Source organism: Stegostoma tigrinum, chromosome 4 (assembly GCF_030684315.1).
Source record: "Stegostoma tigrinum isolate sSteTig4 chromosome 4, sSteTig4.hap1, whole genome shotgun sequence".
Classification (NCBI taxonomy): domain Eukaryota; kingdom Metazoa; phylum Chordata; class Chondrichthyes; order Orectolobiformes; family Stegostomatidae; genus Stegostoma; species Stegostoma tigrinum.
The window spans coordinates 6,459,537-6,484,758 of NC_081357.1; the positions used below are offsets into that span (position 1 = coordinate 6,459,537).

The 25,222-nt window shown below is 44.4% G+C and overlaps 1 protein-coding gene across 1 annotated transcript in view; it reads left to right on the top strand.

Annotated features, from left to right (window-relative positions):
- Positions 1-25,222, top strand: part of LOC125452340 (dynein axonemal heavy chain 8-like) — a 1,165,100-nt gene that overhangs the window by 458,983 nt on the left and 680,895 nt on the right. Inside the window, exon 26 of the mRNA XM_059645122.1 lies at positions 6,807-6,907. Within this exon, the coding sequence (XP_059501105.1) occupies positions 6,807-6,907 (101 nt within the window). The remainder of the gene's footprint in view (positions 1-6,806; positions 6,908-25,222) is intronic.

Sequence of the window (25,222 nt, forward strand, 5' to 3'; positions counted from 1 at the left end):
CACCTATTTTGTTTAGGTGACGCAGATGCATTGTTTCTACATATTCTTTCTGTACACAAAGAACAGGACCCTGTTTAGTAATATACGTAGCTTCCAGTACATGCAATCCTAAATTGCTTTGTAGCATTACACTTCATACACTCACAATAAGGCAAATATTGACTGTGCCCAACTGAGTCCTGAATTAGGACTCCTAAATCCCTTTTTTCTTCAGACTTCTGAAGCCTTTCCCCATTCTCTCAAGGGTAGCATTGTGGCTCAATGGTTAGAACTGCTGCCTGACATCACCAGGGCCCTGTTCGATTCCACTGTCGGGCACGTGTCTGGATGGAGTTTGCAAATTCTCTCCTCTCTAAATGGGTTTCCTCCAGGTGCTCCGGTTTTCTCCTGAAGCCCAAAGATGTGCAGGTTAGGTGGATTGGCTATGCTAAATTGCCCATAGTGCTCAGATATACGTAGGTTAGGTGGATTAGCCAAGGGATAAGCAGGGTTACAGGGATAGGAAAGGGATGCCCCTTGGAGGGTTGGTGCAGACTTGATGGGCTGTAGGGATTCTATGACTCATTTAGAAATATAGATTGTCTCTATTTCCCCTACTAAAGTACATAACCTCACACTTTCCCACATTGAACGGTATCTGCCATTTCTTTGCCTACTTTCCTAGCCTGTCCAAATCCTTCTTCAGCCTCCCCACCTCCTCAGCACTGCCAGTCCCTGCACCTGTTTCTATGTCATCTGCAAACTTAGCTAGAGTGCTTTCAATTCTTTCACTCAGATCGTTACTGTATGAGGCTGTTGTCTTGCTTGCCAACCTGGCTTGTTTTTGTTCAGACATTTCATCACCATGCTAGGTGACAACATCAGTGGAGTCTCCGATAAAGCAATGTTATTCTACTCCAGAGATAATGGGAACTGCAGATGCTGGAGAATTCCAAGATAATAAAATGTGAGGCTGGATGAACACAGCAGGCCAAGCAGCATCTCAGGAGCACAAAAGCTGACGTTTCGGGCCTAGACCCTTCATCAGAGAGGGGGATGGGGAGGGGGAACTGGAATAAATAGGGAGAGAGGGGGAGGCAGACCAAAGATGGAGAGTAAAGAAGATAGGTGGAGAGAGTATAGGTGGGGAGGTAGGGAGGGGATAGGTCAGTCCAGGGAAGACGGACAGGTCAAGGAGGTGGGATGAGGTTAGTAGGTAGATAGGGGTGCGGCTTGGGGTGGGAGGAAGGGATGGGTGAGAGGAAGAACCAGTTAGGGAGGCAGAGACAGGTTGGACTGGTTTTGGGATGCAGTGGGTCGGGGGGAAGAGCTGGCCATGGGCACCCGCATGGGCCCCAGCTATGCCTGCCTCTTTGTAGGTTACGTGGAACAGTCCCTCTTCCGCACCTACACAGGCCCCAAACCCCACCTCTTCCTCCGGTACATTGATGACTGTATCGGCGCCACCTCTTGCTCCCCAGAGGAGCTCGAACAGTTCATCCACTTCACCAACACCTTCTACCCCAACCTTCAGTTCACCTGGGCCATCTCCAGCACATCCCTCACCTTCCTGGACCTCTCAGTCTCCATCTCAGGCAACCAGCTTGTAACTGATGTCCATTTCAAGCCCACCGACTCCCACAGCTACCTAGAATACATCTCCTCCCACCCACCCTCCTGCAAAAATTCCATCCCCTATTCCCAATTCCTCCACCTCCGCCGCATCTGCTCCCACGATAAGACATTCCACTCCCGCACATCCCAAATGTCCAAGTTCTTTAAGGACCGCAACTTTCCCCCCACAGTGATCGAGAACGCCCTTGACCGCGTCTCCCGTATTTCCCGCAACACATCCCTCACACCCCGCCCCCGCCACAACCGCCCTAAGAGGATCCCCCTCGTTCTCACACACCACCCTACCAACCTCCGGATACAATGCATCATCCTCCGACACTTCCGCCATTTACAATCCGACCCCACCACCCAAGACATTTTTCCATCCCCACCCCTGTCTGCTTTCCGGAGAGACCACTCTCTCCGTGATTCCCTTGTTCGCTCCACACTGCTCTCCAATCCCACCACACCCGGCACCTTCCCCTGCAACCGCAGGAAATGCTACACTTGTCCCCACGCCTCCTCCCTCACCCCTATCCCAGGCCCCAAGATGACATTCCACATTAAGCAGAGGTTCACCTGCACATCTGCCAATGTGGTATACTGCATCCACTGTACCCGGTGCGGCTTCCTCTACATTGGGGAAACCAAGCGGAGGCTTGGGGACCGCTTTGCAGAACACCTCCGCTCAGTTCGCAACAAACAACTGCACCTCCCAGTCGCAAACCATTTCCACCCCCCCTCCCATTCTCTTGATGACATGTCCATCATGGGCCTCCTGCACTGCCACAATGATGCCACCCGAAGGTTGCAGGAACAGCAACTCATATTCCGCCTGGGAACCCTGCAGCCATATGGTATCAATGTGGACTTCACCAGTTTCAAAATCTCCCCTTCCCCACTGCATCCCTAAACCAGCCTAGTTCGTCCCCTCCCCCCACTGCACCACACAACCAGCCCAGCTCTTCCCCCCAACCCACTGCATCCCAAAACCAGTCCAACCTGTCTCTGCCTCCCTAACTGGTTCTTCCTCTCACCCATCCCTTCCTCCCACCCCAAGCCGCACCCCCATCTACCTACTAACCTCATCCCACCTCCTTGACCTGTCCGTCTTCCCTGGACTGACCTATCCCCTCCCTACCTCCCCACCTATACTCTCTCCACCTATCTTCTTTACTCTCCATCTTCGGTCTGTCTCCCCCTCTCTCCCTATTTATTCCAGTTCCCTCTCCCCATCCCCCTCTCTGATGAAGGGTCTAGGCCCGAAACGTCAGCTTTTGTGCTCCTGAGATGCTGCTTGGCCTGCTGTGTTCATCCAGCCTCACATTTTATTATCTTGTTATTCTACTCTATTTGGAATGTATACCGTATAGTCCATTATGCTGAGTACTGTCATTTCCAGTTTTGATCTCTATGGGTTTGTACATGGGGTTCAATTCTATATGTTTGTGTGGGTGTGCAACCATGCCTCTAGGAATTCCCGTGTGTGTCTGTGTTTGGCTTGGGCTACTATGGTTACTTTATCGCAGTTAAATTGATGGCCTTCATTGTCTGAATGTACAGATATTAAGGAGAGTTTGTCATGCTGTTTAGCAGCAAAACTATCCTGAGAAGGGTCTTTTTAAACCCAGTGTCTGCCTTCTACCAGTCAGCCAATCCTCTGTCCATGCCAGTATCTTAGTCCCTAACTCTATGGGCTCGAATCTTATTTAGCAGCCTCTTGTTTGGCCCTTTGTCAAGGCCTTATTTGAAATCAAATAAATCAGGCCCATTCGTTCTCCTTTGTTTAACTTGCACACCATCTCCTCAAAGAATTCTAAGAGACATGTTAGGCATGAGCTCCCTTTGACACAGGCATGCTGAATCAGCACTGTTTTACCATGCACACTCAAATACCTGGCAATCTCTTCCTTAATAATGAACAGCAAAATCATACCAACAACTGAGGTCAGGCTAATTGGCCTATAGTTCCTTCAATTCTGTCTCCCTCCCTTTTTAAACAAAGTTGATATATTAGCCAAGACAACAAAGTTTGAAGCTGGATGAACACAGCAGGCCAAGCAGCATCTCAGGAGCACAAAAGCTGACGTTTCAGGCCTAGACCCTTCATCAGAGAGGGGGATGGGGAGAGGGTTCTGGAATAAATAGGGAGAGAGGGCGAGGCGGACCAAAGATGGAGAGAAAAGAAGACAGGTGGAGAGGAGAGTATAGGTGGGGAGGTAGGGTGGGGATAGGTCATTCCAGGGAAGACGGACAGGCCGAGGAGGCAGGATGAGGTAGTAGGTAGGAAATGGAGCGGCTTGAGGTGGGAGGAAGGGATGGGTGAGAGGAAGAACAGGTTAGGGAAGCAGCGACAGGCTGGGCTGGTTTTGGGATGCAGTGGGTGGAGGGGACGAGCTGGGCTGGTTTTGTGATGCGGTGGGGGGAGGGGAGATTTTGAAGCTTGTGAAGTCCACATTAATACCATTGGGCTGCAGGGTTCCCAAGCAGAATATGAGTTGCAACCTTTGGGTGGCATCATTGTGGCACTGCAGGAGGCCCATGATGGACATGTCGTCTGAGGAATGGGAGGGGCAGTTAAAATGGTTCGCAACTGGGAGGTGCAGGCGTTTATTGTGAACCAAGCGGAGGTGTTCTGCAAAGCGGTCCCAAGCCTCCGCTTGGTTTCCCCAATGTAGAGGAAGCCACACCGGGTACAATGGAGGCAGTATACCACATTGGCAGATGTGCAGGTGAACATCTGCTCAATATGGAAAGTCATCTGGGATGGGGGTGAGGGAGGAGGTGTGGGGGCAAGTGTAGTTGGAGGGGAGTGTGGAGCAGACAAGGGAGTCACGGAGAGAGTGGTCTCTCTGGAAGGCAGACAAGGGTGGGGATGGAAAAATGGCTTGGGTAGTGGGGTCGGATTGTAGATGACAGAAGTGTCGGAGGATGATGCGTTGTATCCGGAGGTTGGTGGGGTGGTATGTGAGAACGAGGGGGATCCTCTTGGGGCAGTTATGGGGGCAGGGTGTGAGGGATATTTTGCGGGAAATGCGGGAGTCACGGTCAAGGGCATTCTCAACCACTGCGGGGGAAAGTTGCGGTCCTTGAAGAACATGGACATCTGGGATGTGCGGGAGTGGAATGCCTCATCCTGGGAGCAGATGCGGCGGAGGCGGAGGAATTAGGAATAGGGGATGGAATTTTTGCAGGAGGGTGGGTGGGAGGAGGTGTATTGTAGGTAGATGTGGGAGTCAGTGGGCTTGAAATGGACATCAGTTTCTAGCTGGTTACCTGAGATGGAGACTGAGAGGTCCAGGAAGGTGAGGGATGTGTTGGAGATGGCCCAGGTGTCCAGGAAGGTGAGGGATGCATTGGGGATGGCCGAGGTGTTCCAGGAAGGTGAGGGATGTGTTGGAGATGGCCCAGGTGATAAACCAGATAAACCAGCCCAGCTCGTCCCCTCCCCCACTGCATCCCAAAACCCGCCCAGCCTGCTACCGCTTCCCTAACCTGTTCTCCTCTCACCCATCCCTTCCTCCCACCTCAAGCCGCGCCCGCCAGATCCTATCTACTACCTCATCCCGCCTCCTTGAACTGTCCGTCTTCCCTGGACTGACCTATCCCCTCCCTACCTCCCCACCTATACTCTCCTCTCCACCTATCTTCTTTTCTCTCCATCTTCGGTCTGCCTCCCCCTCTCTCCCTATTTATTCCAGTTCCATCTCCCCATCCCCCTCTCTGATGAAGGGTCTAGGCCCGAAACGTCAGCTTTTGTGCTCCTGAGATGCTGCTTGGCCTGCTGTGTTCATCCAGCTCACACTTTGTTATCTCGGATTCTCCAGCATCTGCAGTTCTCATTATCATTGCTATATTACCCATTGGTATCTTCCCTGACTCCAGTGATTATTGAAAGATCACCACAATGCCTCCACAATCTCTTCAGACAACTTCTTCATATTCTGGATTGTAGTTCATCTGATCCTATTTATTTATCCATCTTCGGATCTTTTAGCTTCCCCAACACCTTCTCCTTAGTGATGGTCACAAAGACAATGGCTTTAGTGTTCTCAAGATCTTACTGGAAGGAATTTCTACTCATCTAGTACTGGATATCAAACTGGCAAACTGCCAGTTAAGAGACAATAATTAGTTTGAGAGTTAGAGATGAAATAAGGCTGCAACAGGGCTGTGCACTGATATTCTGTGCTACCTTCTACTGCAGCGGTGTAGCCAATTTGGGAGAATATCTAAATATGTGTGGATATTACTTAGCTGGGATGTTGTGTACAGTTCCAGTGCCACTCTGTTGGAATGACGTGAACACATTGAAAAAAGTTCAAAAGAAATTTTCAAAATTCCAGCGATAAGAAACTGCATTGGAAACAGTTCTTCTTAAAGGTCAAAATGCTGAAGAGATATGGCAAAAGCTTTCAAATTCATAAGGGTGCTAGGTATATTTGGTAGGAAGAAACTGTTCCTGCTCATCAGAGGATCAAGATGAAGAGGGCACTTACTTAAAATGATTTGCAAAAGAAATAAACCTGATATGACGTAAATTCACCAGTTCATCTCCAGGAGTCAATTTCACCTCAATCAGTTGAGCACAGGGAAATGGCTTTATGTCAGCCCTCTCCCAATTATTAGAAACTGTCATTAGTGATACCATCATTGCTGAAGAGTTTGGTTCCACCAGAAATTGTCCTTCACAAGTCTAGATCCTAAACCTAGAAAATAGAATTGAATGCCTGAACAGAGAGGAGGATGTAGAAAATGCTGCAAATGCAAAATACAAAGAGTGTCAGCATTTATCAAGAGAGGAACAGTGTCAATATTTTCAGGTTGTGACTTTTCATCGTACCACCACTTGCTTCCTCTCAAGACTCTGTTACTATCCCAAAAGTTTATTGCATTGTTTTGTCTCTCCATCATCACAACCCCACATCACCCACTGCATTTGATCACTGACTGATCATCCTACTTTATTCCTTATTGCAGCCTACAATCCTGTGGTTGCCCTTTCTATCTTCTAATCACTGACTACCCTCTCCTTGTCAAAATTATCTCAGTCCCCCATTTGGAGCGAATTAATCTTTAAGGCTAAAACTTCACTCATGAGTTAAATCACCCTGCAGTGGGCTTTAAAGTTCAATGAATTAATGTAGTCATTTTGTCATTAACAATAGAACTCCTAGCACTTGCTTGTATTCTTTTTATTTTCTGTGTTTTAGGATGTTAAAGATCTTTACGCATATTTTAGCCATCATTTCATTGATGCATTAGTGAAATGTACATCACTGTCACTAGATACACTGAAAAGAAGAATATTCAAGTAAGTGTTTTTCAATAAATTTTTCAAATTTTGTTTTTTGGATATAAGAATAATTTTCCAAATTCATTGTTCTGTGACAAAGCTTCCACTGTGGTGAAAAGTCTGGGAAAATGCAGGTGCACATGAGATATTTCCAGGGTACAGTGGAAATCTGCCAAATGTGTCCTTCATGCAGGCAACAGGGCTCACGTAGCATGGATTAAATGAGATCGGTCAAGACAAATTACTGAAAATCTGATTTTAATATTTGCTTTTAAAGGATAAAATCAGGTTGGTGCAGGGGGCAAGGATTCAGATATTTTGGATCATTGGGATCTCCTCTGGGCAGAATTGATCTGTACAAGTAGGATAGGTTGTACTTGATCTGGAGGGGGACCAGTGTCCTGTCGGGGAGATTTGCTAGAGCTACCTGGAATTGTTTAAACTAATCCTGGGGTTGAGATCCTCAGCAATAGTGAGACAAGAGTGAAGGTTAAAGCTAGTGTAGAAATTAAAAAGTGCCAGTTAAATAGACAATGCAGGCAAGAGGACGACAGAGAATGGGGGAAACAGATGAAGTAAACTGCAAGAGGCCTGATAGGTAGGGCAGACTAACTCAGGGCATGGATAGAAACATGGGACTGGGATATCATAGCAATTACAGAAAAGTAGCTGAAGAAGGGACAGGACTGGCATCTCAATGTTCTGGGTATAGATGCCATAGGAAGGATGGAAAGGGAGGCAAGAGAGGAGCTGAGTTTTTGATAAAGGAAAACACCATGGCAGTGCTTAGTGGATATATCTGGCTGGATCACCCAGTGAAGCTATGTAGGTAGAATTGAGAAATAAGAAGAGAGGGATCACTTGATGGGATTATACTATAGGCCCCTCAATAGTCAGCAGGAACTTGAGCAGCAGATATGTACTGATTGTCACAGAGAGCTGAAAGAATAACAGGGTTCTAATAGTAGGACATTTCAACTTTTCAAACTTAGACTTGGAATGTGAAAGTGCTATGGGCTTGGATGAGGAGGAATTTGTTGTGTGTTCAAGAAAAGGTTATCAATCAACATGTAGATGACCCTACTAGAGAAGGAGCAAAACTCTTCTTCTTAGAAAATAAGGCAAGGCAAGTGACTGAGGTGTTAGTGGACAAGCACTTTAGGATCAGTGACCATAATTCTATAAGTTTTAAAGTAATAATGGAAAAGGATAGGCCTGGACGTCAAGTTCTACACTGGGGTAAGGCCAATTTTGATGGTCTTAAACAGGAACTTACAGAAATTGTTTGGGGAAGGCTGTTTGCAGGAAAAGGGGACATATGGCAAGTGGGAGGCTTTCAAAAGTGAGATAACGAGTTCAGGGATAGCATGTTTCTGCTAGTGTGAAGGGCAAGGCTAGCAGGAGGAAGGAATACTGGATGACTGGAGCTATTGAAGCTCTGGTCAAGAAAAAAAAAGGCATGTATCTAGAACAGACAGCTGGGATCAATTGAATCCCTTGAGGAATACAGGAGGTGTAGGAGATGGCTTTGGCAGATAAGGTTTAGGAAAATCCAAAGAGATTCTATAAGCATATGAAGGGAAAACAGTAACTAAGGAGAGAATAGAGCCCCTTAAAGATCAATGAGGCCTTCTATGTGTGGAACCACAAGGATGAGAAAGTGGAAGGGTCGGCTAGTAAGTTTGCTGATGACACGAAGGTTGGTGGAGTTGTGGATACTGTGGAGGGCTGTTGTAGATTGCAGCGGGACATTGACAGGATGCAGAACTGGGCAAAGAAGTGGCAGATGGAATTCAACCCAGAAAAGTGTAATGATTCATTTTGGAAGATCGAATTTGAATGCAGAATGCCAGGTTAATGGCAAGATTCTCAGCAATGTGGAGGAACAGAGGGATTTCAGGGTCCACATCCATAGATCCCTCGAAGTTGCTACCCAAGTTGATCAAGTTGTAAGGAGAATTGAGTTTAAGAGCTGTGAGGTTATGTTGCAGCTCTATAAAATTCTGGTTAGACCACATATGGAATATTGTGTTCAGCTTTGGTCACTTCATTGTAGGAAAGATGTGAAAGAGAGGATGCAGAGGAGATTTACCAGGATGCTGCCTGGATTGGAGGGCAGTACTTATGAGGAAAGGTTGAGGGAGCTAAGGCTTTTTTCACTGGAGCGAAGAAGGATGAGAGGTGACTTGATAGAGGTGTACAAGATGTTGAGAAGCATAGATAGAGTGGATGACCAGAAACATTTTCCCAGGGCAGAAATGTCTATTACAAGGGGCATAATTTTAAGGTGATTGGAGGATGGTATAAGGGAGATATCAGAGGTAGGTTCTTCACACAGAGAGTGGTGGGTGTGTGGAATATGCTGCCGTCAGTGGAAGTGGATACTTCAGAGACTTTTAAGCGACTCTGGGATAGACACGTGGAGGATAGTAGATTGATCTTAGTCAGATAATAGGTTGGCACAACATCGTGGGCCAAAGGGCCTGTGCTGTGCTGTACTGTTCTATGCTCTGTGTAGATGGGTGAGATCTTAATTGAATATTTCACAACAGTATTTAATGTGAAGAATGACATAGAAGCTATGGAATTTGGGGAAATGAAGGGTGATGTCTTGTAAAAAGTCCACATTACAGAAGAGGAGGTGCTAGAGATCTTAAAACACATAAGGGGGATGAATCCCCAGGACCTAATCAAGAGTATCCCAGGACATTGTAGGAACTTCAGGAAGAAATTTCAGATCCCTAGCAGAGATATTTGTATCATCAACAGCCACAGGTTAGGTGCCGGAAGACTTCAGGATAGCTAATGTTGTGCCATATTTAAGAAAGGCTGCAAGGGAAAGCCAGTGATCTACAGACTGGTGAGCCTGACTGGTGGGTATGTTGTCAGAGGGGATTCTGAAAGACAGGATCTGTTTGCATTTGGAAAGGTAGGGCTGTTTAGGGATAATCAGCATGACATTCTGCATGGAAAATTGTGTCTCACGAACTTGATTGAGATTTTTGAAAACGTGACCGAGAAGATAGATGAAGGCAGATCAGTAGATGATGTTCATTAGTAAGGTTGGGTCACATGGGATCCAGAGAGAGCTAGGAATTGAATACAAATTTGGCTTGAAAGTAGGAGACAAACGATGGTGATGAGGGTTGCTCAGACTGGAGCTCTGTGACTAGCAGTATATCATAGGATCAGTGCTGGGTCCACTCTCATTCATCACATATATGTACAATTTGGATGAGAACATAAGAGACATGGTTAGTAAGTTTTTGGATGACACCAACGTTGGTGGTATAGTAGACAATGAGGAAGGTAATCTACGAGTGCAACTGGATCTTGATCAACTGAACCATTGGGCCAAGGAATGGCAGATGGAGTTTAAATTTAGATAAATGCAAGGTGTTTTATCTTGGTAAGATAAACCAGACAGGACTAACACATTCGTGTTAGGGCCCTGAGGAGTGTTTTTGAACAAAGACGGAGGGGTACAAATACATAGCTCCTTGAAAGTGGCATCACAGGGTGATGAAGGAGGAGTTTGGCACATTTGGCTTCATTGGTCAGAGCATTGATTACAACAATTGGGGCATCATGTTATGGCTGTTCAAGATATTGGTGAGGCCGCACTTGGAGCGCTGTGTACAACTCTGGTTGCCCTGTTATAGCAAGGATGTTATTAAACTGGAAAGGGTGCAAAATAGATTTACAGGCACGGTACTGAGACTGATTTGAGATATAAGGAGAGGCTGATAGGTTGGGACTTTTCTCCCTGTAGCGTAGGACGCTGACGGGTGACCTTATAGACATTTATAAAATCATGAGGGACATGGATTGGGTGAATAGGTAGAGTCTTCTCCCCAGGGTACAGAATCCAAAACTGGAGGGCATAATTTTGTAGTGAGCGGGGAAAATTTAAAGGGACCTGAGGGACAACCTTTTCAACAGACGGTTATACATGCATAGAACGAGCAGCCAGAAGAAGTGATGGAGATTGGATGGGTACATGAATGGGAAAAATTTAGAGGGATAAGGGCCAAATGCTGGCTGATATCAGGATATAAACTGATATCCTGAATCAGTTTAGGATATCTGGTCAGCATGGGTCAGATAGACCAAAGCTTCCGTTTCCATGCTATATAACTATATTACTCTATATCACATTAAAAGAGAAGGCATACAAAATGGCAAAAAATAGTGACAAAGCAGAGAATTGGGAAAGTTCTAAAATCCAACAAAAGATGACAAAAGAGAAGAAACTAAACCATGAGCATAAACTATCAATTAGCATAATAATGGACAGTTAAGAGTTTCTGTAAATATCTTAAAAAGGAGAAACCCCAAAATGAACGTACATCCCTTCAATAATGAAATTGGGGAAACAATACTGGGGGAGCAGAAAATGGAAAAGCCATTCAAATATCGGTCAGGACCATAGATTAAAGTTTTAAATTGGGGCAAGACCAGTTTTGATTGTATTGAACAAGAGCTTTCAATAGTTGATTGGGGGAGATAAAGTTACATCTGTCACATGGGAGGCTGTGAAAAGCGAGATAATAACAGTTCAGGACCAGCATGTTCCTGTTGGTGAGAAGGCCAAGGCTAGCAGGAATAGGGAGCACTGTGGGAAGCTGGGGAAAAATTGTGGGACTCCTAGCGGAAATATTTTGTATCATCAACAGCCACAGATGAGGTGCCGGAAGACTGGAAGGTAGCTAATGTTGTGCCATTATTTAAGAAAGGCTGCAAGGAAAAGCCAGGGAACTATAGACTGGTGGGCCTGATTTCAGTGGTCAGTTGGAGGGATTCTAAGAGATGGGATCTACATGTATTTGGAAAGGCAAGGTCTGATTTGGGATAGTCAGCATGGCTTTCTGCATGGGGCATCGTATCTCACAAACTGAATTTTTTTGAAGTTATGACCTATGAAGTAGATGAAGGCAGAGCAGTAAATCTTGTTGATATGGATTTACCAAGGCCTTCGACAAGGTTCCTCCTGATAAACTGGTCAATAAGGTTATATTATGTGAAATCAGGGAAAGCTAGCCGATTCAAAACAAAATTGATTTGACGGTAGGAGACAGAGGGTAATGGTAGAGTGTTGCTTTTCAGACTGGAGGCCTGTGACTAGTGGTGTGCTGCAATGATTGGTGCTGAGTTCACTATTGTTTGCCATTTTACATAAATAATTGGGATGTGAATATAGTAGGCATGATTAGTAAGTTTGTGAATTGGTGGCATAGCGGACAGTGAAGTAGATTATCTAAGAATGCAACGGGATCTTGTTCAACAGGGCCGGTGGGCAGAGGAATAACAGGTGGCGTTTAATTCGGATAAAGGGATAAATTCGGATGAGGTATTGCATTTTGATTGGACAAACGAGGACAGGACTTACATAGTTCATGTAGGGCCCTTGAGAACATTCTCAAACAGAGAGACCTAGGTTGCAAGTACATAGTTCATTGAACGTGGCTTCACAGCTATAGAATCATTGAATTCCTACAGTGTGAAAGCAGACTAATCAGCCCGTCAAGTCCACATTGGACTTCTGAACAGCAATCCAACTAGACACCACCCCCCTCCACACCCCATCTGTGTAATCTTGCATTTTCCATAACTAATCCACCTAACCTTGACATCCCTGGACACTATGGGCAATTTAGATTAAATTAGATTAGATTCCCTACAACGTGGAAACAAGTCCTTCAGCCCAACAAGTCCACACTTCCCCTTGAAGCATCCCATCCAGACCCATCCCCCTATAACCCACACACCCCTGAAGACTACGTGCAATTTAGCATGGCCAATTGACCTAGCCTGCACATTTTTGGACTGTGGGAAGAAACCGGAGCACCCGGAGGAAACCCACGCAGATACAGGGAGAATGTGCAAACTCCACACAGACAGTTACCTGAGGCTGGAATTGAACCCCGACCCTGGCGCTGTGCAGCTGCAGTGCTAACCACTGAGCCACCGTGCCGCCCCAAAGTTTGCACATTCTCCCCCTGTCTGTATGATCTTCCCCAAATCTGGCGTCAGAAGGTAGATCAATGACGTACCCTCTGCTTTTACACAGCAATACAACATTTTCATATATCTTGTGTTACAGTAAGCAAATACAACATAGCCATCATCTTTCCCCGTAATTAAAACACCCAATCCTATGGGACATAGAACATAGAACAATACAGCGCAGAACAGGTCCTTCGGCCCTCGATGTTGCGCTGACCTGTGAACTAATCTAAGCCCTTCCCCCTACACTATCCCATCATCATCCATATGCTTATCCAGGGACTGTTTAAATGCCCCTAATGTGGCTGAACTAACTACATTGGCAGGCAGGGCGTTCCACACCCATACCATTCTGAATAAAAAACCTGCCTCTGACATTTGTCTTAAAGCTATCACCCCTCAATTTGTAGCTATGCCCCCGTGTACAAGCTGAAGTCATCATCCTCGGAAAAAGACTCTCATTGTCCACCCTATCTAATCCTCTGATCATCTTGTATGTCTCTATTAAATCCCGTCTTAGCCTCCTTCTCTCCAATGAGAACAGACCCAAGTCCCTCAGCCTTTCTTCGTAGGGCCTGCACTCCAGACCAGACAACATCGTGGTAAATCTCCTCTGCACCTTTTCCAATGCTTCCACATCCTTCCTGTAATGGGGCGACCAGAACTGCACGCAGTATTCCAAATGAGACCGCACTAGCGTTTTGTATAGTTGCAATATGACATCACGGCTCCGGAACTCAATCCCTCTACCAGTAAAACATCTATTCAGTGATGGCCAATTCCATGGACAGCCTTAGGTTCCCATGATCTTATGGTATTAGCCCGACATTTTAATCGTTGGGACTTGGGAACTTCGTATGCAATCTGTTCATTCACATTCCAAAAGTTTAATGGCTATACTCCTTTGAGTTTTTCTCAGGCTTGTTTATCTGTAAGGACAGCTCAAATTCTACTATCCATTGTGTTTTGGTGCTGTCTTTTATCATATTCAGTTACTCCTTTTATCTTCCTATTGTCCCAAATACATAACCTAAAAATAAAAAGTCAGTTTTAACTAATAAGAATCAAACTTTTCTCCCTCTTTCTCTCTGTTACTTTTTTTCCCAGCTCTAAGCTATTCAGTCACCTAAAAATCAACTATAAAGTTGTTGGCAGACAGAAAGAGCTCTATCCTTCATAAGTGGTCACTGGTCCATTGAACAATCAACTTCTTCTTGCCAGGCCAAACTGCATCTGTAAACTCCTGGGCGGCTCAGTGGTTAGCACTGCAGCCTCACAGCGGCAGGGACCCGGGTTTGATTCCAGCCTCGGGTAACTGTATGTGCAGAGTTTGCGCATTCTCCCATGTCTTCGTGGGTTTCCTCCGAGTGCTCTGGTTTCCTCCCAAAGATGTGCAGGCTAGGTGGATCGGCCATGCTAAATTGCCCATAGCGTTCAGGGGTGTGTGAGTTATAGGGGGAAGGGTCTGGGTAGGATGCTCCAAGGGGCGGTGTGGACTTGTTGGGCCAAAGGACCTGTTTCCACACTGTAGGGAATCTAATCTAATCTAATTGCTACGAGGTTAATTTCTGTTAGAAAGTTCATTATGAGTTAAACATTATACAACTACTTCTACTGTCAGCATTTCATAATTTATGGGTTGTGATCAATCTATCTTGCTCAGAGCATAAAAGAAGGCTCAGCCTAGTGTTATTACTGCTGGACTGTCAACCCAGATAATGTTCTGGGAACCCGGATTTGAATTCTGCTGCAGAAGATGGTGGAATTTGAACTCTGTAAATATCTGGAATTAAGAGTCTAATGATGACCATTAGTCCATTGCTGAATATCAAGAAAAACCCTCTGGTTCACTAATGTCCTTAAGGGAAAGAAATTGCCATCCTTACCTGACCTGGCCTACATGTGAGTCCAGAACTACAGCAATGTGATTGATTCTTAACAGCCCTCTGGGCAATTAGGGATGGCAAAAATGCTGCTTAGCCAATGACACATTCATCCTGTGAATAAATAAAGAAAAATAAACTTAATCTTTACATCTAAGCTTAATTTTTTAAGGTTTGTATTATATCCTGGTTATGTATTGAAACCAATTTCTATGATTAGAGCATTTTTAGCTAGAAACTAAATAACATTGTTGGTAGCTACAAAGAAGCAACTATTTGCTACAAAATAACTTTAACTGTTATCCTTGCAGCTGCTTGAGAACCTGACATAATTAATTTACTGGGACAATCACCCTTTCATTATTCAAGCCGGAATTGGTCACTTATCTATCCTAAGGCATCCTTTTATCAGAACTGTCTGAGATGGTCACATACAGTGATAGTAGGAACTGCCAGTGCTGGAGAATCTGAGATAACATGGTGTGAAGCTGGATGAACACAACAGGCCAAGCAGCATCAGAGGAGCAGGAAACCTTGACGTTTCAGGTCGGAACCCTTCAAGCTTTCCTGCTCCTCTGATGCTGCTTGGCCTGCTGTGTTCATCCAGCTTCGCATTGTGTTATCTGGGAACATACAGTGCTCCTTTACTGACCTTCAAGTAGTTCTGTTCAAAGGTACTATTGTATTTCACGATGTGAGCAGGCTGCATAGTTTTGCTTAGCTCCTGTCTGCCACCTTGTAAGCAGGCATGGGCCACTTAATGTGTTCAGGTACAAAACCACCTTATATAGCCAGGTACAGGTCACTCCTATAGTACACCCCTTGGCCCTAGGCCAAATTATGGCCGTAGGGCCACTATTAATTCAAGCAATCTACAACAGAGTTCAAAAGTCCAAATGAAATTCCAAGAGTACTCTTCACCAAATGATGCTGCATCCATGATCTTTTTCTGTTGTTCAATGAGGTGGCCTTTGCCATTCCATAATTAATCTGTTGGCTTGATTGTGCATAGTAAGGCCATTCCCTTAGTCCATGGCTCTTCTGCAGTCATCTTCTTCATTATCATGGTCATGATGCATTTTACAAGACAAACACAATGGAACGTAAGAACAGTGTTACAACAAACATTATTAGTCTTTCTACAATGGATGCCCCAAGGAATCCCAGACACCCTTTTGCCCAACACCATCGGGTCAAAGAAACAGGTTGTTTGAGTTTCTTCATTTCTGGATGTGAGTTTTCTCGCTGAGCTGGAAGGTTCGTTTTCAGACGTTTCATCACCATTCTAGGTAACATCAGTGAGCCTCCGACGAAGCACCGGTGTTATTTCTTCATTTCTTTTTGGACACGGTCGGCCCGATCAGTAATTGCTTGATTTATTGAGGATGTACATATAGCACTCTTTTCTGATAGTGCACATGTTCCTCCTTTCTTGGCTAACGTCATGTCGAGGGTATTTCAGTTCTGAAATGTTATAGTTCGTGTGGCGACCATTTCTGCATTTATTTTGCTCAAAATTTGCTCTAAGACTTTAACCAATTTGGTAGATTCTCTGGACAACTTGTTTATGCTAAATCAGGCTAGGAATGTGGAGAGGAGTCTATCTGCTCCTGAAATTGCATAATTGTATCATTCTGCAGCATCTGCAGGAGGGACACTGTGTGGCGTATGAATGGTACCACATAGGCCAAGTAACATGACCCTGTTGGGGGTAACCAAGCATAGGCTCTATGTCTGCACACAAAGTAGACGCCATAGTACGAGACAAATCAGGTAATCCAATGCGTCTTCCTTCTGTTGATTTTCAGTTCTTGTTAGGCAGATCAAGCCTTCAGGTCTCCCTATCCCTAATGTGTTAGCCAATGCAATGAAATGAGGTGGTCATGGAGTAGTGTCATTTGGTTGGTACCATCCTGTAAAGGTGTTCAGGTTAGAGATAATGGGAACTGCAGATGCTGGAGAATCCAAGATAACAAAGTGTGAAGCTGGATGAACAGAGCAGGCCAAGCAGCATCTCAGGAGAACAAAAGCTGACGTTTCAGGCCTAGACCCTTCATCAAAGCACCTCTGATGAAGGGTCTAGGCCCGAAACGGCAGCTTTTGTGCTCCTGAGATGCTGCTTGGCCTGCTGTGTTCATCCAGCTTCACAAGGTGTTCAGGTTATACCCTGCAGATTTCCATTGTGTCCTATCTTGGTCAGTATTTACGAAGTACTTCACGTATTGGTAGGATGCCCATCTCTATCTACCTGTTTTGAGCTATTCTGTTAATATTAATACCCATTCTTCTAATTCTGAAGCATTAAGGGGATGAGTTGCATTGGTTTCCCTCCCTTAAGAGTGTATGGGGATATGGTGCAGACCAGGAAATATTTTGCTCCCTAGCATACACATGTGGTAAATACAAAAACATGTTAACATTCAAATTCCTCTTCTCCACTTGCCTATCAGCCTCTAATGGGATCAAGTGAGAGGAACTTATAGACGATTAGCATTTTCATACTCACATTAATTTGAGCAATGTTTGTAATTACAGTCTTTACTGCGCAACCGTGTCATATATATTTACGTGCGACCTTAATCCGTTCCATTTGTCGTCTTGGGGTTGAGAATCCTGTTCCTTCTGTTTGTTGGTGCACACAGATGAGGTCCTCTAAAACCTACAAGAGGGAGAGAAAGAGCATACCAGATTAGCAAACTACACAGTCATCCCATTAATAATTATATGCTCTTAGCTATGTAGGATATCTCCATATTACAATTCAATTTTTATTAATAAATGCACTTCGGGTTACCTGTTAATCTTGCCTCATAAGGCCTGACCCATGGCAAGGGGGGTCTGCAGGGGGAGGAGCGGTGCAAGGGGAGGCTCCCTTGCTTGGGATTATTTTTACCCAGACCTTTGATCCTGAGCCTGGCATTTCCCTTGGATTCCCAGTCCTTCATTACCTGCTGGTCTCATGCCTGTCCATGAAGTATGTGCTAATACTTAGAAGGATTTCATGTAATCCCAGACTTATCCTTTGCTGTAAATCAATCTGCTCCCCCTGTGATTAAATCCTGGGGGATTGTCATTGCTGGTCCTGTCATGTGTTCAAAGGCTGTCCTCATGAGTACGGAGCATGGCTATCAGTTTCTGCTCAGCAATCCTGCAATGTCATATGTCTCAAGCTTGACTTATGACTTAATGAAAGACAGAGTTATAATACCGAGATCATTTTTAAGATGACTACCTGGGCCATAATTATTTGCAATTTAATAACTTGGATGATGGAAGTGAAGGTAGTTTTTCAGTTCAGGTTTGCAAATGACACAAAAATAAACCGGGAAACAAGTGCTGAGGATAACAGGAAGTGTCTCGAGACGGATATATATATATAGAGGGTAAGGGAGTGAGCAAATGTTTTGCAGATAGAATATACTGTGGGAAAACATGAGGTCATGTACTTTGGCAAGGGAAACACAACAGTAGAATATTATTTAAATGGAGAGAGACTACAGAATGCTGAATTATTTGAGGGCCCATGTCCATGAATCACACAAAACTAGCATCAATGTTCAGTGGTTTCAAAGGTAATGGAGTATAGAAGTTCAGACATTTTACTAAAACTATACAAGGTGCTGGCCATACAACAGCTGGAATACTCTGGTTGACCCCTTAACTCAGGAAAGAATTAACCAGCATTGGAGGCCATTCAGAGAACGTTCACTTCATTGAATATGATCATGAAGGAAATATCATGTGAAAAATGGTTGAGTAAATCGATCTTGTATTCAACACAGTTTAGAAGAATGAGAGAAGATCCTATTAAAACATATAAACATCCTTAGGTTGTGAAACTCAGCAACTCTGGCAGCATATGTGGGGAGAAAGTAGAGTTAATATTTTTGAGTCTGGTGACTCTTCATCAAAACCAATAGCAGCTAGGAAAACAAGGTGTAGAGCTGGATGAATGCAGCAGGCCAAGCAGCATCAGGGGAGCAGGAAAGCTGACATTTTGGGTCTAGATCCTTCTTCAGAAAATGAAGAAGGGTCTAGGCCCAAAACGTCAGCTTTCCTGCTCCTCTGATGATGTTTGGCCTGCTGTGTTCATCCAGCTCTATATCTTGTTATCTCAGATTCTGCAGCATCTGTAATTCCTACTATGTCAACAGCTGGGAAAATTTGGTATTTATGCTGAAGACAATGTTTAGGGTTATGGGGGAAGAGGATTGGTAGAGATGGAGCCCTGAGAGAGAGAAAATTATGATATGAAAGGCGTAGGCAGACAAGGGGATTTTTCGATAGTAGGCCGGGTCAGAAGAAAAGTTCAATAAGTGGTCTTGAGAGCTGAGAGTAGGAGAGAATGGGTAGGCCGTGCTAAAAACAATCCATATGAAAACAGGATTGACAGTGAGTTTGGGTAAAAATGTGGAAGGACGGAAGCAGATTCTGAAGTTATTGAACTCAGTGTTGAGCCCAAGAGGCTGCAGGACTCCCAAGTAGAAAATGAGATGCTGTTCTTCAAGCTGCACTCGCTAGTATACCCGCAGCAGGTCTGTGACAGAAATTACTGTATGGGAACATGGTGGTGTATAGAAGTGGCAGGCAACTGGATGTTTGTTGGTCATTCTTAAGGGCAGAATGTACATGGTCTGCAAAGCAGTCAGCCAGTCTGAGTTTCATCTCCTCAGAGAAAGGAGACCACTCTGTAAATAGCAAATGCAGTAGACAGGATTGAATGAGGTGCAGGTAAGTCACTGCTTCACCTGGAAGGCCTTGAACAGCGAGGAGGGAGGAAGTAAATGGACAAGTGTTACACCTTTTGCAATTGCATGGGAAGATGTTATGAGGCTATGGAGAGCTGTTGGGAATGGAGGAGGGGTGGAGTGGATCAGGGTGTCCCAGAGGGAATAGTCCTGCAGAAGACTGACAAGGAGGGAAAGGGAATATGTATCTGCTTGTAACATTTTGCTGAAAGTTACAAAAATGGTGGCTTAAGATCCTTTGGCTGTGGAGTATGGTGAGGTGATAAGTGAGGACCAGGGGGACTTTTTGTTGTGGGAGGAAAAGAGAAGGGGTGAAAGGAGAAGTGCAGGAGATGACTCAGACATGTCCATCAACCACATTAGCAGGGAATCCTCAATTGAGGAGCAAGGCGAACATTTCTGAGCAGGGAGCTTCAGGGAGAAATTTGGTAGACACAGCAGAAATTCACCCCAAGGAAGAAGAAACATACCAAGGAGAGGATGAGGCAATCATGGCTGACAAAGGAAATCAGGAACATCATGAAAGCAAAACGAAAAGCATACAATATGGTGATGATTAGTGGAAAGCCAGGAGACTGGGAAGTCTTAAAACTCGCAGAGGCTCATTAAACAAAAAGTGATAAGATGGGAGAAGATAAAATATGAGTTTAAGCGAGTTAGTGATATAAATGAAGATTGCATGAGTCATTTTTAGACATTGGAAAGGTTAGAGAGACAAGATTGGACATTGGGCCACTGGAAAATGGCACTGAAGAAATAGTAATGGGGAACAAAGAAACGACAGAGAAACTGCTTTGGTACTTTGCATCAATTTTCACAGTGGAAAATACCAGCAGCGGACCAGGACTTCAAGAGAGTGAGAGGGCAGAGGTCAGTGTAGTAGCTATCATTAAGGAGAAAGTCCTGGGGAAGCTAAAAGGTCTGAAGGTGGATAAATCACTCAGTCTAGATGGATTATACCTCAAGTTTCTGAGGAAGATAGCTGAGGAGATTGTGGAGATATTGGTGGTGACTTTTCAGGAATCACTGGAGTCAGGAGGCTGCCAAAAGGACTGGAAATGGATAACGTAAGACTGTTTAAGAAGGGCAGGAGATAGAAGACGGGAAATTATAGACCACCTAACCTGACTTTGGTTAGCGATTCGGGTTCGGTGACCCTTCCTCAGAACACAGAATTTCCTAAATTCTGAGGAAGGGTCACTGGACCCGAAAGGTTAACTCTAATTTTTTCTTCACAGATGCTTCCAGATCTGCTGGGCTCTGCAAATTTGTTTTTGTTCCCGATTTACAACATCTGCAGTTTTTTTTCATTTTTTAACCTGACCTTGGTCTTTGGTAAATTTGAGAGTCCATAATTAAGGATGAGATTGCAGAATACTTGGAAGTGCATAGTAAACTAGGGTTGAATCAACATGGCTTCATCAAGGGGAGGTTGTGTCTGGCAAATCTGTTAGAATAATTTGAGGAACTAACAAGACAGTTAGACAAAGTGGAGCCAGTGAATATGATATATTTGGATTTCCTAAAGAGTTTTATCAGACTGCCTCACAACAGACTGCCAAATAAAATAAGATTACAGGGAGTTAGGGGCAGGGTGCTAGCGTGGAAAGAGGATTGGCTCGCAGGCAGAAGGCAGAGAATGGGGATAAAGAAGTATTTTTCATGATGGTAGCCAGTGACTAGTAGAATTCTGGAGGGTTGGAACCACAACTACTCACATTATACATTAACAATCTGGACAAAGGGACTGACGGTATTGATGCTATGCTCGCAGATGCTACAGGGAGAGACGAAGGAACAGGTAGTGTTCAGGAAGTGGAGAAGCCGTGCATGAACTTGGACATGCTCAGCAAGTGGACAAAGAAGTGACTGATGGAATACACTGTGGAAAAGTGTGAGGTTATGCTCTTTAGGAGGAAGATTAGAGGTGTAAACTATTTTCTAAACAGGGAAAGGCTTCAGAAATCTGAAGCACAAAGAGACTTGGAAATCCTAATTCAGGACTCTTTAAAGGTTAACACGCAGTTTCAGTTGGTGGTTAGAAAGTCAAATGCAATGTTAGCATTCATTTCAAGAGAGCTAGAATACAAGAGCATAGATGTGCTGCTGAGATTGTGTCAGGCTCTGGTCAGACCACATTTGGCTTCATTGGAGGCTGCTTGAATGATGTTACTCAGCAGGGTAATGAAACATCTGATGATAAACAACGAACCAGCTCGGTGACCCAACCAACCACAACATTTGGAATATTATGAGCAGTTTTGGGCTCTGTATCTGAGGAAGGATGTGCTGGCATCGGAGGGAGTCCAAAGATGAAACACTTACCATACAAGGTGTGGTTGAGGACTCTGGATCTGTACTTGATTGAATTTAGAAGGATATGGGGGGATCTGATTGAAACTTACAGAATACAGAGAGGCTGAGAAAGAGTGGACACTAAGAAGATGTGATTACTAGTAGGAGAGACTAGGACCTGAAGCCACAGACTCAGAATAAAGAGATGACCTTTTAGAACTGAGATGAGGAAGAATTTCTTCAGCCAGATGGTAGCCAAATAGTGGAACTTATTGTCACAGAGGGCTATGGAGGTTAAGTCATTGAGTCTATTTAAGTAAGAGATAGACAGGTTCTTGATTGAAAATGAGATCACGATTTATGGGAAGAAGGCAGGACAGTAGAAGTTGAGAAACATATCAGCCATGATAGAATGGTGGAGCAGATTCAATTGGCTGAATGGCCTAAGACTGCTGCTACATTTCATGGTCTTTTGGTGAGAGCAGAATGGAGCGAAATTGATTTTTTTCCTGTTTCGAACAAAAGGGTGAAGCAGCATTGATGATGTCATTGGTGCATCAGAAAAGAGGTGTGGGGTGGTGTGCAAGGAATGCTGCACATACCCCTGAAAAAGACAGGCATAACTGGGACCCATGCAAATACCAATGGCCACACCATTAATATGGAGGGAGTGAGAGGAGTTAAAGTAGAAGTTGTTCAAAGAAAGAATGAGCTTGGTCAGCTGGGAAAAAATGGTGATAGATGGAGATAGTTCAAGTTTCTTTCTAGGAAGGATCAGAGAGACCGAAGACTATCCTGATGAGAGATGGATAGTGACAAGGGGACAACTGCTGCCAAGGACCACAAATGTTGAAATCCCTCTCTGGGGACCGTCTCTATCTAGCTGCTTATCTCTTAACTCATCTTCAGTTTAAATACCACTTGTTCCTAGCTGCTATCAGTTCTGAAAAGTCAGCAGAGTCAAAATGTTAACTCTGCTTTCTCCCCGCAGATGCTATCAGATCTGCTGAGTTTCACCAGCAATTTCTATTTTTGTTTCATATCTTCAACATCCGTAGTTATTTGTTTTATTGTACAAGATTCTTGGGTGACTGCACAGAGTATCATCGAATCCCGACACTGTGGAAACAGGCCCCTCGGCCCAACAAGTCCACACTGACCCTCAGAGCATCCCACCCAGACCCATCATCTCCTTATAACCCACCTAATCTACACATCCCTGAATATTACTGGTAATTTAGCATGGCCGATCCAGCTAACCTACACATTTTTGGACTGTGGGAGGGAACCGGAGCAATCCCGCACAGACACGGGGAGAACATGCAAACTCCGCACAGACAGTTGCCCAAGGGTGGAATCAAACCCAGGTTCCTGGCTCTGTGAGGCAGCAATGCTAACCACTGAGCTATCATGGTGTATATGCATGAAAAGTTTATTTTCCATTGTAGGAGTATCTAAGACCAGAAGGTATCATCTCAGAAACTAGGGGCCACACATTTAAGACACACGAGGAATTTCTTCTCTGAACGCAGTGCATGTGAGGGATTCTTTACAGCAGAAAGCTGTCAGTGCAAGATCGTTAAATATATTCAAGGTTGCGATAAAGTGATATTCGATAAATGAGGAAAAAATGTTAAAGGGGATAAGGCAGGAAGTGGTATTGAGGGTTATCAGATCATCCATTATCCCATTGATCTCAAGCCAGATTGATAGGAGCAGAAGTAGGTCACTCGATCTATGTTTTACGGTCACTAATTGCTCTGAAGAAGGTGAAGGCACCTTCTTGAACTGTTGCAGTCCTTGGCTTGTTGTGACAAAACAGTTAACAAAGGAATTCTATGATTAATTTAACCCAGTAATTGTGAACATTAATTTATCTTAATCTAGTTTATTATTTTCCAAGGGGCAAGTTGCATACTAGAGATAATTTTTGGTTCCGCTTCTTAATTTGGCCTAGCTACACATATTGACTGTACAGAACATCTTTCTTTGTCCTACCATGTCATTGATGCCTACATGGACCACAACAACCGGAACTCCCATTCCACTTTTTCAGGCGTGAGCTGAGGTCGAGTTCCGTCATACTGGGCTCCAGTGTAGACGTGGGCAGAAGTAGAAAACTCAGCTCCTCAAGCCTGGTCTTCTATTCAATAAGATTATGGCTGATCATTCAATAGCCTATTCCCACTTGCCCCTACATGTCCTCTGAATCCTTTAGCCTCAAATGCTACATTCAATTCCTTCTTGAAATCATACAATGTTTCGGCCTTGACTGCTTTCTAAGGTAGCAAATTCTACAGCTCACTTCTCTTTGCATGAAGAAATTTCTCACCTCAGTGCTGAATGGTTTACCCTGCCTGTACTGTTAAGCTGTGTCCCCTAGCTCTGGACTCCCTTGCCATCAGGACCGTTATTCCTCTGTCTATTTTATCAGTTATTTTTAAAATTTTATAGGTTTTTATAAGATAGAACATAGAATCCCTATGGTGTAGAAACAAGTCCTTTGGCCCAACAAGTCCACACCAACCCTAAGAGGATTCAATATAGACACATTCCCTTATAACCCACCTAATCTACATATCCCTGAACACCACAGGCAATTTAGCAAGGCCAATTCACCTAGCCTACACACCTTTGGACTATGGGAGGAAACCGGAGTACCTAGAGGAATACAGGGAGAATGTGCAAACTCCACACAGACAGTCACCCAAGGGTGGAATTAAACCTGGGTCCCTGGTGCTGTGAGGCTGCAGTGCTAACCACTGAGCCACCAGGCCGACCGTAGACCTGTACAGCACAAGAACAGGCCCTTCAACCCACAATGTTGTGCCGAACATGACAACAAATGAAATTAATCCCTTCTGTCTGCCCTTTGTCCATATTCCTCCTTCTTCTGAACTCCAGTGAATGTATTCCTAACTGATTCAACCTTTCCTCATTGGTCAGCCCTGCCATCCCAGGAGTCAGTCTGGTAAAGCTTTACTGCACTCCCTCTAAAGCAAGCATATCCTTCCTCAAATAGGAGGCCAAAACTACACCCAATATTACAAGTATAGTCTCATGGCCGTATATAATTGCAGCAAGACATCCCTACTCCTGTAGAAGAATTAAGTGATTGAACATATCACTGGAAAGCTAGTATAGGATACTGGGCATTAGATTTCTGGGACATTTGGGACAATTGTAAGGAAGTTAGGACCTGTAGCAGGTGAAGAGTCTACACCTGTACAAATCCAGAATAAATGCTCTTTGCTAGTACTGTTGAGGAGGGTCTAAGCCAGATTGGCAAGGAAAGATAACCTGTGGGCAAATTTAGAACAGGGAGTGAGAGGCAGAAACTTAGCAAGTGTCTCTGAAAGACAGAGGAAGCATTTTCAAAAAATCTGTTCTCTTCATTCCTT